At 37.1% G+C, this 17,083-nt stretch overlaps 3 protein-coding genes across 3 annotated transcripts; 2 read left to right on the top strand and 1 right to left on the bottom strand.

The window, feature by feature from the left end:
* The first annotated feature begins 339 nt into the window (after positions 1-339).
* On the top strand, positions 340-2,479 carry b3galt6 (UDP-Gal:betaGal beta 1,3-galactosyltransferase polypeptide 6). The gene is made up of 2 exons (XM_053483692.1): positions 340-645; positions 916-2,479. The coding sequence occupies exon 2, from the start codon at positions 926-928 to the stop codon at positions 1,928-1,930; it is 1,005 nt and encodes a 334-aa protein (XP_053339667.1). The 5' UTR covers positions 340-645; positions 916-925; the 3' UTR covers positions 1,931-2,479.
* A 33-nt stretch (positions 2,480-2,512) lies between these two features.
* Positions 2,513-7,533, bottom strand: si:ch211-160o17.6 (protein FAM107B). Its single transcript, XM_053484480.1, has 5 exons — positions 7,446-7,533; positions 5,933-5,972; positions 5,682-5,826; positions 3,588-3,732; positions 2,513-2,821 (listed from the first exon to the last, which is right to left on the bottom strand). Exons 1-5 carry the CDS (start codon positions 7,506-7,508, stop codon positions 2,726-2,728), a joined length of 489 nt encoding a protein of 162 aa, XP_053340455.1. The 5' UTR covers positions 7,509-7,533; the 3' UTR covers positions 2,513-2,725.
* Positions 7,534-9,716: 2,183 nt separating this feature from the next.
* Positions 9,717-14,760, top strand: tmem167b (transmembrane protein 167B). Its single transcript, XM_053483622.1, has 3 exons — positions 9,717-9,878; positions 11,381-11,512; positions 13,515-14,760. The coding sequence occupies exons 1-3, from the start codon at positions 9,869-9,871 to the stop codon at positions 13,595-13,597; spliced, it is 225 nt and encodes a 74-aa protein (XP_053339597.1). The 5' UTR covers positions 9,717-9,868; the 3' UTR covers positions 13,598-14,760.
* Positions 14,761-17,083: the final 2,323 nt, after the last annotated feature.

Raw genomic sequence — 17,083 nt, 5'->3', positions numbered from 1 at the left:
TAAATCAATTGTTTATTTAAATACTCTTTGAGTTAAAAATGTTTATCCAGTGTGCTTATGGTACAGTGAAGTGTATTTGTCCAGTAGTGTTGTACTGTATTTTTCCAACTACAGTAATATGTCCTATAAAGCTTATTTACCCTTAAAAATTAGTTGTAGTTGTATGCTTTAGTGTAATTATAGCGGCCTATATTATTACGGTGGGTTGGATATTTTCAGTCCTTTATACTGTTCAGTACGGTAGTACGGTAGTGCGCTTATAGCGGTGTACACTTGTCTATACTGATGAGTGTGTTAGTGTGACTCGGCACTGAGGTAAAAGGCTCTTGGCCGCTCAGAGCTTCCTGTCTGCGTCATCACTAACCCCAGAGCTAGCATCCTCCTGTCAGAGTGCCGCCGAGCACGGTGTCTGGGAGGAACAATGACAAGCTGAACGGGTTTTTTTTTTTAACGTAATATTTATACGGGCTAATCCGTGACAATAGTATTAATTAAACCGAGCACTGATGAAGAAAGCCTGAAGGCGTCGTCGTCCTGTTTAGCCTGGCCGAGCTATGCTAGCTGTGTGACTTGTTAGGTTGTTAGCTTCAAGCTAACAATGCACAAGAGAAAATCATAAAAGCGTGCAGCGCCTGAAACCCCCGGGTAAAAAGCGAATACACGCATTTGTGTTATAAATCATTTTTTATTTAGAAACATTAAACTGTTTTATCATTTTTTTGTTTGTATGTCTAGTGTCAGTGCGCGTCTTAATTGTCTTAAATGTTGTTTTGCAGCATCACTGATACACTGTCTTGTCTCATCCATTATCTCATCATCTCATTCCTTACACAATACACTGCATGCATTTAACATGATGAATCACAGAGTTTAAAAAAAAAAAAAATTGTATTTTTTTTATCTCCTTCCCTCCAGTTGTAACACCATGAATTTTGTCCGCCTCGTGTGTCGCCACAAGACTGCCCTGGTACTCAGTGTCCTCTGCTTCTTCGCAACCGTCCTCCTCTTCCTCGCCAAATGCACCTCGGAGACGTTGAAACCTCCTGACTCGCCTGGCTCCGCACCACGCGCCCAACCCCGACCCGAACGTCCAGCATCACCTTCCGACACCAAGGAGATCTCGGCTTTCCTGGTGGTCCTCGTCACTACAGGTCCGAAATACACAGAGCGCCGCAGCATCATCCGGAGCACCTGGCTCTCCAAAACTGACCCCGATGTGCTTGCTTTGTTCGCGATTGGCACCGAGGGCTTGCCGTCCGAAGACATGCGGAATCTGGAGACGGAGCAGACACGTCACGGAGACCTTCTGCTTCTACCCGAGCTCCGTGACTCCTATGAGAACCTGACGCTGAAGCTGATCCATGCTTACTCGTGGCTCGATCAGAAACTGGACTTCAAGTTCGTCCTAAAGGCAGACGACGATACGTATGCTCGTTTGGATCTGCTTAAAGACGAGCTGAAGAGTAAAGACCCAAGACGCTTTTACTGGGGATTTTTCTCCGGCAGAGGCCGAGTAAAAACAGCCGGGAAGTGGAAAGAGAGTGCCTGGGAGTTATGTGACTATTACATACCGTACGCTTTAGGTGGTGGCTACGTGCTCTCCGCAGACCTGGTGCACTACGTTCACTTGAACTCTGCTTACCTGAAGACGTGGCAGAGCGAGGACGTTTCTCTGGGTGCCTGGCTCGCACCGGTCGACGTGAAACGACTGCACGACCCACGGTTTGATACCGAGTACAAGTCGAGAGGGTGCAGCAATAAGTATTTGATCACACACAAGCAGAGTCTGGAGGACATGCTCGAGAAGCACCAGACGCTGCAGAGAGACGGGCGGCTGTGCAAGGAGGAGGTAAAACTGCGTCTATCGTACATTTACGACTGGAACGTTCCACCTTCACAGTGCTGCCAACGCAAAGATGGTATCCCTTGATTTCCCTGATGGTCTCACATGTTTTGAGTGTTATTTATTCATTTGGGTTGGGAGCTCCACCAGACAGCAGCTTACATGGACTTATTTCAGTCTTCTTTTCTACCTTTTGGGGTAAATATAATGGACCTGGATGCTGACTGGATTTTCTGAAAGGGGCAACACTAAATGAACAGAAATCATTGTGTGGATAATGGGGCTACATTTATTTAATATTACTTAATATTTATTAGGATTGTGCCAATGCCTTGAGTAAGATATTCATGTAAAATCTAACGAGAACAAGAGAAGTGTCAGAATGCTCATAAGCATCAAAATGCATTTGTAAAAGTGTATATTTCAACCTGATGACATCATTTCCTTTTTCCAGCTCTTTGCCTTCAGTAATTTAATGTTGTTGTTTTTTGTACACTAACAAACAAAAAAAGTTCTCAGTCACTAAAATACTGTAACAGGCAGTATTATGTATATTGGATATCTTTTTGCTTGTCAGATATTCTTTTTTATTTCGATTTTGAAATATCAGTTTACTGTTACTACTGAGCCCGAGTAGTATACCTCTATACCTCTATACTATACCTCTTCATTGTTTTATTTTTATTAAACGTTTCTGTTACACAGTGCATCTGATCATGTTATTTTATTAGAATAAAACTTAAAAGAAATTCCATATCGCTTGCCACTTTGTTGAATTTAACTGCTGTGCCGTTAAAGAACTTTAAATATTATAATAAAAAGACATTTTCTTTAATTGGATTTACAGAGATTGCAAATGTATTTCAAATGACTAGGATAAATTTACGCTGCCCGGACACGTCTCAAGTTGTCTTTTACACGCACAAATTCAGGGACATTAAGCAGATCCTCTTGTCTCTTCTGTTCCTCCAGTTCATACTGAGGAAAAAGCAAAAAATCACAGATTAGTCAGTTATTGGACAAAAGTATACACTTTTTATACAATGATTACTTTTAGTAACTTTTTCAAATTGTATTAACTAATCAGCTGATGTTGATTTCATTTTAAACTTTTTTCAGGAACATAAATATAGGAACAAAGTAGGCCTCTGTACATCACCACACTGAATTTGAAATGAAACACTCAAGATGGGAGTAAGTAACCTGTGTAACGATATATTCAGTAACGTAAAAATCATCCGGCCAAGTCAAACACACTCTTGATAAGAGTTTGGCCAAGTCAGTCAACTGATCTCCAACAGAGCATGTTTTAAATTCACTTACTGAAGACATGACTGAAGGCAGAAAGACCCACAAACAATCTGCAGTAAAGACCTGGTAAGGCATCTCGAGGGAGAAGACTCAGCATTTGGTCATGTTACAGTTGTTGACTGCGAAGGATTTTCATCCAAGTTTTAAAGGAAATCCTTATGTTTGTAAGTAGGTTAGTTTGTTTTATTTTTTATAAGCCTCCCAAAATGAAAATTTAATAATTCCTACATGGGAATTAACAGCATACTGTACTTTTGTCAAACAGACAATGATTTACACCTGAAAGCCTCACATTACAAATTCAATGTGATAGTTTACAGAGGCCAAATGACAAAAAAAAAAAAAAACTTTGTTCCAATATTTACTGTAACTATAAGGATCAGTAACTGGAACAGGAGAATATTGACAGAACAAGCTCTCATAAGCCTCTTACGTTGAGTAATCTTTGTCGTCTCTTGCTCAGCTGCTGCTCCAGATCAGTGGGGGGTTTTAGAGCCTGTTCTCTCTCCCGCTGCTGCTCCAATCTCCGCTTCTCCATCACCCTCTGCAATTCGCACTTCTCAGCAGGCAATAGCCCCCTTTTTGATTATAAAAAAAACCATCAAACTTTTAGCTTTTTTTTTAAAATAACTGATTCCAAAAATAAATAGTCCAACATTTTTTTTCTCTATATTTGTCTGCTTGGGGGTTACTTTTTTATAGCATAAATGTAAAGTAAAGTACATTCTAAATTTAAATATTTTTTTTCACATTTCTAGAATGTAGTCATTATACACTAGGGATGGGAATCACCAGGGAGCTTTGACGATATCATCATGATACTTGTGGAATAGTTTGGGGCACACCACCTGTAGGATTATAGCGGAATGGCAACATGTTGCCCCTTAGATGCAAACATAGGTTCAATTCCCATCTCTGTGTGCATGGAATTTGCATGTTCTCCGCATGCTTGGTGGGTTTCCTCCGGGTGCTCCGGTTTCCTCCCACAGTCCAAAGATATGCAGGTTAAGCTAATTGGCGTTTCCAAATTGCTTGAGTGAATTGGTGTGTAAGTGTGTGTATGTGTGTGTGTTCCCTGCGATGGATTGGCACCCTGTCCAGGGTGTAACCTGCCTTGTGCCCTAAGCCTTCTGGGATAGGCTCCAGGTCCCTGAGACCCTGAATACAGGATAAAGTGTATAGAAGATGAGTAAATAAGTAGGTAGGTGTGGTGATATATGTGTTGCTACATTGGGTACTACTCAAAATAATCACAATATGTAATTTAATTGGTTCCTCCCATCTTTATTATATACATGTTGTCTTTCAATCAGTTTTAAAAAATCAAGCATTTCTAACAAATTTCTACACTAAGATGCGGCCACTACTTGGATTCTAATTAAGATAAAAATATTACACAAAACCAAACCTAAAATCCCTATAATGCGGGCACTTATTATTTGCACAAACTGAAAAAAATATAATAGAAAAAAAAATTTTTTTTTGCCCTTTTTTATGTTTGTATTGGCTGGGGTTTAAACAAGCTGTCTAGATTTTCCCCTATTGTGACCTCATATAAGAAGATAGTAAAATATGGGACCTTTTAGAATGAAACACTAAAATACTGTTAGTTTTGTACACTGTTGTTTGCAACACATTCTGGCTTGTTGCTCACTTCTGCTGTTCTCTGTGGGGCGTGGCTCAGCGGTAACTCAATTAGAGTACATACAGTAAATACTGAAGCAGTGCATTTAAAGGAAAAGTGAAATAAACAAACACCTGACCAGAGACGACTCAGCATTTGGTCATGACTGCAAAAGATTTTCCCCCAGGTATTAAAGGAAATCTTTATGTTTGTAATTATATAACTTTGTTCCATTATTTATGATTGGTTCATGCCACACTTTTGTCAAACACCTCGATTTAAACCTGAAAGCCTTGACTTGTCTTTTTGGAATGGAACATTCCATTTTGGATTTAGTCTCCACTTTTCTGAAAAGTGCAGGACAATCTAATTCCTTTATACCAACCGAACTTAAAAAAAATTTATTAATGGAGCTCACAGAAAAAGGTCATCACTAAACTGTTACGCAATATATTTAAGAATGTTTGCATTATTTACATGCACCAAAAAGGAGGAAGAAAACGAATAAGCTATTTCTACTACAATAAAAATAGTTTCTCTTATATTGACAAGTTCGGTATGTTTAAGAAAGGCACTAATAGGATTATTTGATATATAAAGCCATTTATTTATAGTCGATTTACAGACCTAAAGGATGAGTCGTTTGGCTTTACCTCATGCAGTAGTCAGGCTTACTGACATATTTGTCCACATGTAAAGCAGCTCACACAGGTTGTTTACTTCAGCCCAGATCAGAAGTCATGCTCGGGATCCATGTGAGAATTTCTTTGCATAAGTAACCCAGCAAATGTTCTGAGGTCTTAGGAGGATAAACGAAACACCTAGTCTGACCTTCTTAGTTAGCATTCCTCATTGTAGAGATCTAAAATGACTGTATTGTAATTTTAGTAGATATTAACACACCATCTGTGGCTGACCCGAAGTTCCCTGTGTAGCACTCGGTGGCTAGGTGAGTCCAGAACAGGGTTCGATAGCTTCTTGGGCCGAATAAGATGATCATGAATTTCCATCATCGTCTGCTCTGCTACACTTTCAGACCTGGAGTTTTCTGACATAAAAAAGGAAAATCGAATATCCTTTTAATTTAAGTTTGTGTTCTTATTAAGGTTTTCAGTGGATATAAAATTTTAAATTTAAAGCTTTTAAAAATCTACCTGGGTGATGATTTCCTTCTACATTTCTTGGTGAAACCATCTTCAGACCGCGTACAGAGACAGTTAAGAAATCACGTTAGTTTAAGGGCATGAGTATGATATCTATCAAGAATTTATATATCCTGGGATTTTCTTTAACCGCGTTTGATACAATTCAGACTGACCAAATGCTTAAAGCTTGACTAAAGTATATAATGTCCTACATAATATAGGCCTATAATATAAAATATTACCTATATAATATGATTATAAAATATTTTAGCATTAAAATCTCAAATCAAGGTAATTCTTTGTAATATTTCTATGATATACAAAATCTGAGACCTCACTGAAAATCTTAAAAAGAATAATATAAAAATATTATATAATAATATATAAATAATATATAAAAATAAATAAATTAAAAAAAAAAGAAAATTTAGCACTTAGGTCACCATTTAAAAACTATTGTGATACTGACCTGGTATTGTACTAAAGGCCTGCTTTTTTAAAAGTCTTATCTCTTTCATCAAAGCACTTGTTCAGATTTTATTCTAAAATCCTTTAAAAAATATTATAAAAATTTTTATTTATCATTTACAATGTATTATAGTTCTCGTTGATGTCACTAATTAGTTCTCGCCTGTCTGGCTGAAGAGTTGTGTTAATTAGAATCAGCAGATTTAGTTAATGGATGAAACAAATATGTGTCAGGACTTTTAGCTTCTGAACTTCTATGGCAAATTTTTTTACATGATCTTCAGAAAGCCAGATCCAGCAGGTTTAGAAGAATAAATGACTTTCATTGCATTATACAGTATATAAGAGAATGTCGCATAATATAACAGATTATGCTTATGATGTTGATTGTCATTATTTAAAAATAATTGGGAAAGTCATTAAAACTGAATTTCACTTTTGTCTCAACACCAGTGAATAATGTGTAATGAAATGAATAATAGTAAATTTGAAAAGAATGCAAAATAGTGCATAATGCTTTCATTAGTGGTTTTAGACTTTTGGATCCCATGGTACTCCAAATGTAAGCTTAAAAATACATAATACACACATACAGTACATAGGGTTTTTTAATTGTATGAAATCAAGAGTAAAAGTATTTGATTTCAATAATACCACAGTGAATAGATATAGCAGAATAACACTTGAGTGTAAAACATTAAGTACATTTACAATGCTAATTTCACTTGAATAATTAATTTTTAAATTTGAACTAAAATCTGCTCTAATGCAGGTTCTCGCACATGTTAATCATGATCATTGGTTCTTTAAAAATAATCTTAGATATCAGTTAAATAAATTGATAGATGAAAGATAGTTTACATTCTTTGTTTAGGCACTTTACAACTAACTGAACACAAACCAGAAACTACAGTATACTACAGTACATGCAAGTTTGTATTATCCAGAAAATTTCTCTGTATAAATTTTTTCAAGCATATCATATTCCTCTTGTAACCACCCAACTGAATCCCAGTGTGTAATGCAGCTCATGATCAATCATAAACAGGCTTACCTGTGGTATGTAGTAAAGCAGCATACTCTTCTTCAATAAAGAGCGAGTTACTCTCAAGCACATGCAGACACTATAGTGCACACCCTCACAAACACAAACACACCTGAAGAAAAATCCAGTGGAGACTTTGAGCAAAAATGTTACTCAGCAGACGTACGTAATGGCATTAAGCATCTAATCACACCTCTGGCACGGCATGAAATGGGTCCAGATTTAAGACCGAGCAGATGGTGGACTGCAGGTGGACACCCATTAGGATTTATGGATAGTACGATAAAGGGCAGATTTCTTTCCCAGACATCAATATTGTTATGAATGATAAGTACGTAAATAGTATAACATCTAATTTAATTGTGTTTTAACACATTACTCAATTCAGTGTTATTATACATAATAACCAACAATCTATCATCATTATTATTATTTAGGTTTGGGTTTGCTCTCACATAGAGGGCGTAGATACAGCTCAGACTAAGACAGACCTTGGCACATTGCCTTAGACACTGAAACCACGGGTTGCAAAGACAAGCAGACAACAGCTGACTCCACCGTATGTGATCTTCTTTATGCCAGGAAAGCTGTCTATGGTCATTTCAGGGTCTTAAAGCATGATTAGGCATGAAGAAAGCACAGGGCTTTGTGTGCTGTTGGGTATCAGCTGCCTGCTGCGATCATTTTAGTGCCTTATAATAGTATTATGTACTGTAATTATTTTATAACCTGCTGATTGTTGTACTGGTGGCCTTGTACTGCTTTCGGCTGTTGTTATGGTGATAGATAAAAGACAACTGGATGGAGATATATTTTACTATAAAGCAATCACACTCGTTTAATAGGAACACTATAGCTCTGCACATTCATGCATTTATCCGATCAGCCAGTCACGAGGCAGCAGCACAGTTTGTAAAATCATGCAGGGACAGGTGGAGAGCTTCAGTTAATGTTCAGTTTAGTGGCTTAGTGGTTAGCAATGTCGCCTTGCACGTCCAGGAGCTGAGTTTGATTCCCGCCTCAGGTCTGTTTGTATGGAGTGCTTTGTGGGTCCAAATGCAGATTAGGCTAATAGGCCTTCCCAAATTGCCCGAAGTTTGTAAATGTATGTATGTGTGCCCTGCAATGGATTGGCACCCTGTCCAGAGTGTACCCCCAGGCCCACTGTGACCCTATATACGGAATAAAGGAGTTAGAAGATGAATGAGTGAGCTTTCTAGTTTTTGTGAGCCAGCTCCCACCTCACCTCAAAGTCATAAATCCTTCTTTCAGCTCAAACCAGTTCCAAACACATTCCCTTCTTTTATCAACACACAGCGGACCATCCGATCTGCACAACAACTTGGCACAGGTTTTATGCTGAGTGCCCCTTCTTGATCCAACCCTCCCGTTTTATCTTGGGCTTGGGACCGACACTGCATCCAGTTCTGGGGTTTGGGGATTGGCTGGGAATTGAACACAGGCAGGCAAAAAACCTACCACTGAGCCACCAATGCCCCAGCAATCTATACACTAATCAGCCATAACCTTATGACCACCCTTCTAATAGTGATCAGGTTTTACCTTTGCCACCAAAACAGTAATAATCTGTGTGTTCTGACACCTTTTATTGGAACCAGCATTACTGTGGGTCTTGTGGGATGTTCCCTGCAGTGGTCATGACATACCAAAAGAGATCCAAGGAAGGAAAAGCAGTGAACTGGCGACAGGGTCATGGGGCGGCCAAGGGTCACTGATGCACATAGGAAGCGAAGTTGGCCTGTGTAGTCTAAACCAATATGCTAGTGTAGATTAAATTGATGAAAAGGTTAATGATTGTTGTGATGTCAGAACACACAGTGCATCGTTATGGTGGCAAAGGGGGAACCTATAACTGATCAGTGTATGAAACAGAAATTCTGTACGGTCGGTGTTTGCGGTCAGTGTTCACATGGGCAGTTCAGTCACAGGCGTGTCTTTTACATAATCACTAACTTTTAGGTCATACTGTGAGCGCGTTGCAGGCGTTCCTCACTGTGGTAACAGTAGGCAGCATCATCATCAACTATTATGTATGCGGGTAACCTCTATTGTCTTATAAAATATTATAAAATCTGAAAGGCATTTTACAGAATAGGTCAAATTTATTATTTTTTTATTAAACGTTTTGTTTGTTTTAGAAAACATTCTTCTCAATATCAGTAGGTGGCGGTGATACACAAAAGCGTTGTTTATTAACCGCAATTAAACTGAAGAAGAAGAAGAAGGAGAGGGGGACGGAGGAGGAGCGGCTTTTCCCACAATTCCATTCTTCCCGGAAGTGTCATCCCCGCTTCTCTTGGTGATTTGGAATGGACGCTTATTATGGGTGGAAAATAGAAACCACTTAGCCGTCTCCTGTATTTTATTTTAATTACTTTATTATCTTGGAAGAAAACAAAAACACTCTCAATATGACAAATGGTAAGTGACATAGTCGATTTAACCAGCCGCCATTACAGTAACAGCCTAGCTCTACGGCTAATGAGTTAGCATGCTAATGTGAGCCTGTTTGCTAACTCAGCTGTGGACGTGGCTGTGTTAAGGCTCTGTTTTACACAGCGTTTGCACTTACTCCTGGTTAAACTCGAATAATAAGCAATTATTCGGATGTTTTGTCGGTTTTAAAAAGATTGTTGCTCGTGTTCAGGTGTCGATCTGAGCAAACACGCAGTGCAGCAATGTAAACAATCCAGCCAGTTAATCAGGTTAGTCTTATATGAGACAGAGAGAGACCCAGGAGTCTCCATACACAGGGCAACACATTTAACTTTATCTTAATTACATTGCCATTTATTTTACACTCAATGAAATTATAACATATTTAATGTTATCTGTGGAATTCCTTACTCCTGTATTTCCCCATGTATAGAACTTAGGGAATCACCAGGGATCACCTGATACGATATTATCGCGATACCTAGTTCTGGATTCAGGGCATTGGTATGTTTCTCACCTGCCATGCAGAAGGCCCAGGTTCAGTTCCCACCCAATGCCTAAACCCCAAACACTGGATGCAGTGCCTGTCCCAAGGCCGCATAAAATATGAGGGTTGTCTCAGGAACGGCATCTGGCGTAAAACCTGTGCCAAAGTTGTTGTGCAGATCGGATAGTCTGCTGTGGCGAGCCTAAAATATTCACAACTGCACCTAGGTGTTGATTTGATTAATAGTGTGTTTTTGTATCTTTTACAGTTTTTGAATCTTGATTCAATATTATATTTCTTTTCCCAGTTTTGTTACACTTGGACCTGAAACTTAAAAAAAAAAAAAAAGTTATGCTATAACTTAAGTTTTATACTTTAGCTTTATTCACCATCCTTGCAACTGAATTAAGTAAATGTAGAATGTTCCCTATAGCCTTATTTATTTCTTCTTTCTTAAAAAATTAAGATATAAATAAGAAATTTTTATCATTTAAACAAGAATAGTTTAACTTGTATCCAGAAAATTAAATTAAAGAAAAAGCAGCACTTATCTTTTTCATCTGCCATAATTATTATATTATTATTCTAAACAAACTTAGGAAATCATTCATTCCTTCCACATGGGATGCCAGTGTGTGAATAGTTTTAAGCTCTATAAAGAAATGATTATAAAGAATTAATAACATTTTACCACCTCAAATGTCTCCAAAGTCTTGTGTGTTTGTTGAGCAGTAGTAAGAATGTGAGTGTATATATAATGTGTGTGTGTGTGTGTGTGTGTGTATATATATATATATATATATATATATATATATATATATATATATACACACATTATATATATACACACATTATATATAGTCATAAGCATGTCAGCTCCAGGCTGCTTGTGTAATTACTAATTAATTGACTTTGTTGAATGGATATTTAAAGCTTGTAATTTAATTTCTCAGCGTTTCAATGCAAAGAAGTCATTATCCTTTATATATTTAATTTTCAGCATACTCCTTCGACGGCATCCTCGTATTCGGACTTCTCTTCATTTGTACTTGTGCGTACCTGAAGAAGGTTCCTCGCCTCAACAGCTGGCTGTTATCGGAAAAAAAAGGCGTGTGGGGCGTCTTCTATAAAGGCGAGTGTCTGTGTGTGTGTGTGTGTGTGTGTGTGTGTGTGTGTGTGTGTCGTTCAAACCTACCATGGAAAGATTTGTAATTTTGGTTTGTAGTTTTGACCGTATGTAGATCGATCCCAAAGAAAATTCCTGACATCCAGTAGCAATGAGCACAGTAAAACAAAGGCAGGTTTGTGGATGTAATTGCACACTGTGTAGCTTACATAGAGTCACTAGACACAAGATAATTGAGAGCTGACCAAAGGTACTAGTGCAACGCTAAACTATGAGGGTGAGTCAAAAATTATTATCCGCACTCTAGCTGTAGAATTAATTTTAATAGACTTTTAGTCATATTAAATTTGACTAAAAGATTTAGTCATACATATTTTTTTAATATAATCTCCTTGCTTTACAATACACTTGGTCTATTACTCAACAGGCTTTCTAATTTCCTCGATAGAGGATATTTATTTCCTCATTAAATAAAATGTTTGGGCTGAGCTGTGAATGCACTGCTGTTACTTCATTAGAAATTAATCTTCATCATCATTGGGCTGCTTTCATGGGTACTAGTACTTGAGTTTGATACTGTAAGAAATTATTTTCTTTGCAGTTCATGAAGATCACAGTCCATAGGTTTGGATAGCAGTCCTCTACATTTAATCTGTAGTTTAGGCTTCATTTCTCAATAAGCGTCTCACTGTAACGAGCGCTGTTGTCTGTTGAACCTTTTTCTGATAATGTTCCAATACTGCCCCTTGAGAACCCCAGAAAACTGTAAGCATTCATTTTCTATCTGATGGTTGAGTTTTTAACTTTTTCTTGTTTTTTTCCTACTCTGCTGTTTACGCTCAGGTTCGTAGTGCTGAATCAATGTTTCGTCACCAGTAATGATTTTCTTAAAGAAACTTATGCCATCCTTAGAGTATTGAGTAATCCAATTTTTTTTGTAGATCCAAACACTCTTCTGTGAGGTGTTTTGGATCCAGGTACACCCTTGGACCCCAGACTACAAAAACAAAACAAAAAACGAATCAATGCATGTTGCTCTTCTTTTGTTTCATTTGGGGCATTTATTTTTGCTCACACCGCAGTTACAAAAGTGGCCTTGAAGAGAAAGCGCTAATACGACTGTGTGGTCTAAAGAAGTTTTAATATAACAGCAGTGTTGATGATTTTTGACTCAGCTTCGGGGATGAGTTATTATAATTAAGAAAGGAATAAATGAATAAAAATAATAGCAAAAGCCTTGATGTACGTGTGTTGTATTTATAACAAAGTGACAGCATTGCAAATAGTAGACATCGAGCAAAGAATAGCATGTAATAAGTGACTAAGTCTATGCGTATTAGTAGAATATGTAACACTAAGAATAAGTAAGCAGACGCTGAAGCTAAAAGATGAGAGAGGTTTGCATGAGGTGCCATGAGGTATGTAGCAGAGATTTAGGCGGTGAAAAAAAAGACTTCATAAAATGTAAGGTTGTATAATGTAAAGTATAAATAAATATATAAAACTGCTGGATTAGCCGAGAGGTATTAACACACAGACTTAGCACATCACATCTACACTACACTACATGTTCACGTTTACATTCTGGACCATTACACAAAGTCACTTTAATAACTATTGCACAGAGTCACTTTTTCTATGCATACTTGCACAAAATTATAGTTCTATGCATACAATATATTTCTATTTTCATGTTCAATTTTTTTCTAGTTAAATTTTTATTTAAATTTAAATTTTTTATCATATTTCGTCTATTGATATTTATTACTTATAAGTTTTAATTCTCTTTTTAAGGTCACTGGCGGTCGTGTAAGCATTTCACTACATTTCGTACTGTGTATGACTGTGTATGTGACAAATAAAATTTGAATTTGAATTTTTTTGAATTTGAGACTTTGGGATAGCTCTGAGCTCTTTTTTAGTGTTATGGTGTTAAAACTTTCCTCACATGTTGTCATATTGATCATGTTCCTGTGTGTATATTAATCTGACTATCATTTCTCTACAGCGGCGGTTATTGGTACCCGGCTTCATGTCGCCGTGGCGCTGTCCTGTTTGTCTATGGCTTTCTATTTGGTCTTCTTGAAATGACACCGGCGAAGCCAGGTCATGGACACTGTTCGGACGTTGAAGCCCGGAGCACCGGAGGGAACGTCGTCCCGGAGAACCCTAGCGTCGGGATGCACTCAGACACTGCTCTGCATTCCTACTTCTTACCCGTTCCTTAAGTTCTAACCATCTAGTCCTTTATATTTCCTCATATCATAATTCGTTATTGGAGGGAGCTGCGTCTAAAGAAGGAACTGTGATTAAGGATGAACGATTTACCAGTATGAATATTTAGCCTCTACTTCCTGGTTTAACTCGGTGTCATGGCTGAACATGAAATTGTCTAGAAATGAAGAAAGACACTATCCTCTCTCTCTCTTTCTCTCTTTTACAAATCGATTCAGTTTTTCCGAGACACAGTGATTAATATGGCTGCGTTTTTGTTAAATCTTGTAATTTAACAAAGTTTAAAAGGTTCAACAAGATGTCATGACGTGCCAGTCCTCAGATTGATCGCTTTGGTCATGCAGGCAATTTATCTAAATTGGACGGACAGAAAAAAAAAGGAAAAGTCTCAATGCATTCATTTTGCCCACACTGGCTTGGATTTGCATGTTATATTAATATGCGTTCCTCTCGTGCCCGTTAATTCTACGGTTTAAGCTTCTTCAGTGCAAATAAATTAGATTTGTTTCTCCTATTTTCTTCTGTGGTCTAAATATTATATTATATTATAATGGAGATATTCTACAGTACAGCAACATCAGTGCAATGTAAAGTCCCAGAGGTTGGTGTTTGTAAATATACTGTATAAGAAATAGTAAATAGTCTAATATTAATTAAAGAAAATTTTCAATCGGGATGGGATTTTCTTTTTCTAACACATTAAGCAATCTGTCATCTTATTCAGTCGACTGCAAATCCGACTTTTAACAAATGAAAACCCTTTCACTAAGACCGTATCATGATGCCAAAACGGGCATAGTTCTGAGATTGTTGTGCGGATTGGACGCTCACAGCCTGTTACTGTCTGTGAAATAAATCTGAAATTCTGTGCACTCATGTAAATCTCATGCTCGTAGTTTTTTTTCTGTGCACTGCCGTCATTATGGAGCAGTATTGCTGGTTGTCATCAGAAAATTTTAGTACCCTTGTTCACTTTGTATTTAAATTGAATTAAATAAAGAATAATAATAAGCCCTTTACATGTTTGCATAGTCCATTTTTTTCATACTACATTTATGTTAATTCTCCATGTATAGTGGTTAGCACTGTGGCCTTGCGCCTCCAGGGTTGTTTGTGTGTGTGTATGTGTTCTTCATGTTCTTCCTGTGCTTTGTGGGTTTTCTCCCACAGTCTTATTCACTGAAATTAAATATTAAAAGCAACAAATGTAATTTAAGGATAGCTGTATTAATCAGCAATCACAAATTTCCCATTATGTATGCCCTGTGATAGATTGGAACCCTGTCCATGGTGTACCCAACCTCATGCCCTAAATCTCCTAGGAAAGAACCCAGGCCCATCTGCAGCCATTGTACTGTACAGAATAAGCGGAATAGAACAGGAATAAATGTATAATCATAAAGTTTGTGAACCATGCTCATCCAAACCTTAAATTACAACTCCCAGCTACACACAAGACTGTCATGAAATACAGTACAGCATTTTCCTATATATTTTAATAAGGAGTAACACATGATTAAAATTCCATGGCTCAGTTTGGATTACTTTTTAACATAAATGTTTAATATATGATCATTCATGGTAAAAACTAATTACACAATTGAAAATAGAAAGTTTTTATTTATCATCATTTTTTTTTATCATCATGACCCACTAGTGGGCCGCGACCCACACGTCAGGAAACAAAGAATTTTATTTAACATTTCTGGTGTAATAGCTTGCTATATCAGCAGCAGGATGGTGGGGTGTGACCTGGCCTGATGCAAAGTATAACAAATTTATTCCAAATGAAAAGAGAAAAAAGTCTCAGATTATTACTGCTGTGGTGACAAATGGGTGTTTTGGGGCTAATCAAAATTTTAGCATATTATGTTGTGTCCTGTAAGTTGTTTACATGATGTTGAGAGATTTTATCAAAAATATTTGCACCTTACAGCAGGACCTTTAAACTTAATACTGAGTGTGTGCTTTGACAAACCTGCCACCAGGTGGCGTACAAGAAAAGATGGAACATGGCGTGTTGCAAATACTGTACATGCAGGGAGGAAAACATGAAAAACAAGCACAAATCAGCATTAGTTCAAGCAAAGATAATGTGTTATCAACTTTAAGTCAGACACACCAGTAAAGTAGACAAGAAAGAAAAGTTATATACTGTCAAAATCACACACTTTTAAAGTTAAAAAGTGTGTAAAACACACTAATCGTACACAATTGTAATATATGACCTACTTTAAGTATTAGGCTTTTTTAAATGTATAAATTTTTAGTATTAATGTTACTATTTTTAGTGTAAAACTAGTCAGTACAGAAGTATTTCTGTTTAGACATCATGTTCCAGTCTGTAGGTTCACAAACACACACACCCAATCCACGCGAGATCGAGCAAATCGCGTGAGCGCGCACACTATGACGACACACAGGAGGCCGTGTGCAGAGTTCAAGACCATGAAACGTGAAGAAGTGTTTTGGAATAAATTTAAAAAAGAAAAAAAAGGCATTTAATGCTTGTTTGTTTGTGTAAATGTAAATAAAAACAAACAAAATAAAACATTTTAAATATTTAAGAGACTATTTCAGATATGCTTAAGATAGTTTGTGCAAACAAAACAAAAACTTGTTGATAGATAGATAGATAGATAGATAGATAGATAGATACATAGATACATAGATATTTTATTGATTCCTAAAAAAATTTCAGATATTCAGCAGCAATAGAGACAATAACACAAAGACAGGTTGTAGATGTGATTGCACACTGTATCTCACATATAGTAAGTATGCACAGGGTAATGTGAGGTTACTGGCCAGAGGGTACTAGTGCAATGCTAAGAACCACAAAACCCACAAGAAGCATATAAATCACAAGTTTAAAAAAGGAGGAACTAATACGAGAAATGAGGTGGCACAGTGACTAACTGGTTAGCACTGTTGCCTTGCACCACCAGGGTTGAGGGTTCAATTCCTGCTTCGGGTCTGTGTGCATGGGGTTTGCATGTCATGCCTGAGGCTTTGGTTTCCTAAATTGTCTGTAGTGTGTGTCTGTGGTGTGAAGTTAATTGCAGTGCAACTTTAATGTCCAATTTTATGTGTGGTAAAAAGTAGTAGTACAAATAGTAGTAATTGTGCAGATAACTAGTAATTGTGCAAGAGCAGCATAAAAGTGACAATGAAGTCTGTGCATGATGGCAAGATATGTAATAGATATGAATGTAAACCATATTTCTAATTATTACAGGTATTTAATTGGTTACTTTAAAAAACTTTACCACAAACTAATTAATATTGTAAACAAAAATAATTGTATTTAAAAAAAATCTAGATAAAGAGACAATTAACAGA

The sequence above is a fragment of the Clarias gariepinus genome, chromosome 23 (genome assembly GCF_024256425.1).
Source record: "Clarias gariepinus isolate MV-2021 ecotype Netherlands chromosome 23, CGAR_prim_01v2, whole genome shotgun sequence".
NCBI classification, from domain to species: domain Eukaryota; kingdom Metazoa; phylum Chordata; class Actinopteri; order Siluriformes; family Clariidae; genus Clarias; species Clarias gariepinus.
This window is presented reverse-complemented; position numbering and strand designations above follow the sequence as displayed.